The 1802-nt window shown below is 39.2% G+C and overlaps 1 protein-coding gene across 1 annotated transcript; it reads right to left on the bottom strand.

Moving 5' to 3' along the window:
• Positions 1 to 645: 645 nt before the first annotated feature.
• Positions 646 to 1587, bottom strand: LOC102968989 (olfactory receptor 51A7-like). Its single transcript, XM_007089408.1, has one exon. The coding sequence runs from the start codon at positions 1585 to 1587 to the stop codon at positions 646 to 648; it is 942 nt and encodes a 313-aa protein (XP_007089470.1).
• Between the last annotated feature and the right edge of the window lie 215 nt (positions 1588 to 1802).

The following is a 1802-nucleotide window of genomic DNA, read 5'->3' as shown; positions in this document are numbered from 1 at the left end:
TCTCTAGGTTCCCTTTTCACATTGCCCCAAAAAGGTTTTTTTTTTTCAACTCAAACATTAATGTTCATACAAATCATCTAATATCTTGCTAAAATGCAGATTCTGACTTAATAGGCTTGCAGCTAGTTACTTTCCAGGTGAAACTGCTACCACTGAACATTCGACCACACTTTAAGTAGCAAGGAAAAAAACATACTTAAGCCAACTTAGACACATTATAAAGGGCTTAATGTAAATCACAAAAAAGGAATTAAATAAGGGAAGCAAATATGAAGATGCTAAATTGCTCCAAAACCTTGCAGAGTTCCACCCACCACAGTTTAGGGCCACTGATCATACTTCTTCCTTAGAAGCTCCTCTAGATTCTTGCTCATAATTCATACCTGAGGATAGATGCCATCAATCCCCCAAGCAATAACAAAAGCATTCCTACATACTCTATGAAATGCAGGCCTCCTCTTCCCTAAAAGCAGATTTGCTGTGGTATATTAGGTCCCCTTTAGGGATTAATTGATTGATTAACTAATTAATTAATATCACTTAAGGGCTATGAAGTAAAAGGAAATATCTCCTCTTTGGAAGAAATATTCCCCTGCTCCTAAGAGAATTTATTGTAGAGAAAATGGAACTTCTACCTCTGCCCCATCATTTAGACTTTAGACTCAGTTTTTCCAGGACTTTTACTCTAATCTGCCAACTTTTTACACAATACACAATGGGATTCATCAAAGATGGTACCACCAAGAATGCATCAGCTATCAGAATCATAGCCAAAGGGGATTTATGCTTGGCAAAGTGATGTATGGTAGCCAAGGTGATGATGGGCACAAAGAAGATGAGCACAGCACAGATGTGGGACACGCAGGTATTAAGAGCTTTAACTTGCTCCCCATGGGATGCAATACCCAATACAGTCTTCAGGTTGAACCCATAGGAAACAGCAATGAAAACACTGTCTGACATCATGCAGAGTGCGACAAACAGACCATAGTAAAAGTTAACCCTATTGTCAGAGCAGGCCAGTTTCATGACATCCTGGTGGAGACAGTAGGAGTGTGAGAGCAGGTGTTTATTACAGTATCTGAGTCTATTTAAAGTGAAAGGAAGAGGAAGAACTAGTAGAATGCTTTTAATATCAAATATCAGCCCACGATGCAAAATTCTGGAGCTGGTAAGAATGGAATTATACCTCAGAGGGTTGAAAATGGTTGGAAAGCAATCAAAGGACATGATCAAGAGCATTGAGGATTCCATGCCTGTGAATCCATGGATGAAAAATTCCTGGGCAATACATGCATCAGCAGAAATCTCCATGGCATTGAACAAGAAGATCCTCAGCATAGAGGGAAGAGAAGAGAAAGACAAGCCCAGGTCAGATAGGGCCAGCATGGAGAGGAAATAGTACATAGGCTCATGCAGGGAAGACTCTGTCCTGATGACAAACAGGGTGGTTAAGTTGCCCAGGATGGCCAGGAGGTACATAAAGCAGATGGGGATGGAGATCCAAATGTGTACACTCTCAAACCCTGGGATCCCAACCAACAGGAAGGTGGAGATTTCAACTTCTGAGGTATTAAGAGAAAACATCACAAATAGATCTCTCATTTATATGTTCATGGTAGATAAACAACATCAACAACAAATTCTCTTAGTTGTGTGTACTGAACACAATTAAGTTCAGTTGTCAGTTAAATTAAGTATAGCTCATCCTTAGGTATCAAGCAATAATGTAACTTTTTCTATATAAAGAAAAATACAGAGTCGATTTAAATAGGTTCTTCATGATATTCATTTGAGACCTT

Source organism: Panthera tigris, chromosome D1, assembly GCF_018350195.1.
Source record: "Panthera tigris isolate Pti1 chromosome D1, P.tigris_Pti1_mat1.1, whole genome shotgun sequence".
In the NCBI taxonomy this organism is placed as follows: domain Eukaryota; kingdom Metazoa; phylum Chordata; class Mammalia; order Carnivora; family Felidae; genus Panthera; species Panthera tigris.
This window is presented reverse-complemented; position numbering and strand designations above follow the sequence as displayed.

Bases quoted from the DNA above. Each gene is read 5' to 3' on its own strand.
- LOC102968989 (XM_007089408.1), bottom strand. From the start codon at position 1,587: ATGTTTTCTCTTAATACCTCAGAAGTTGAAATCTCCACCTTCCTGTTG.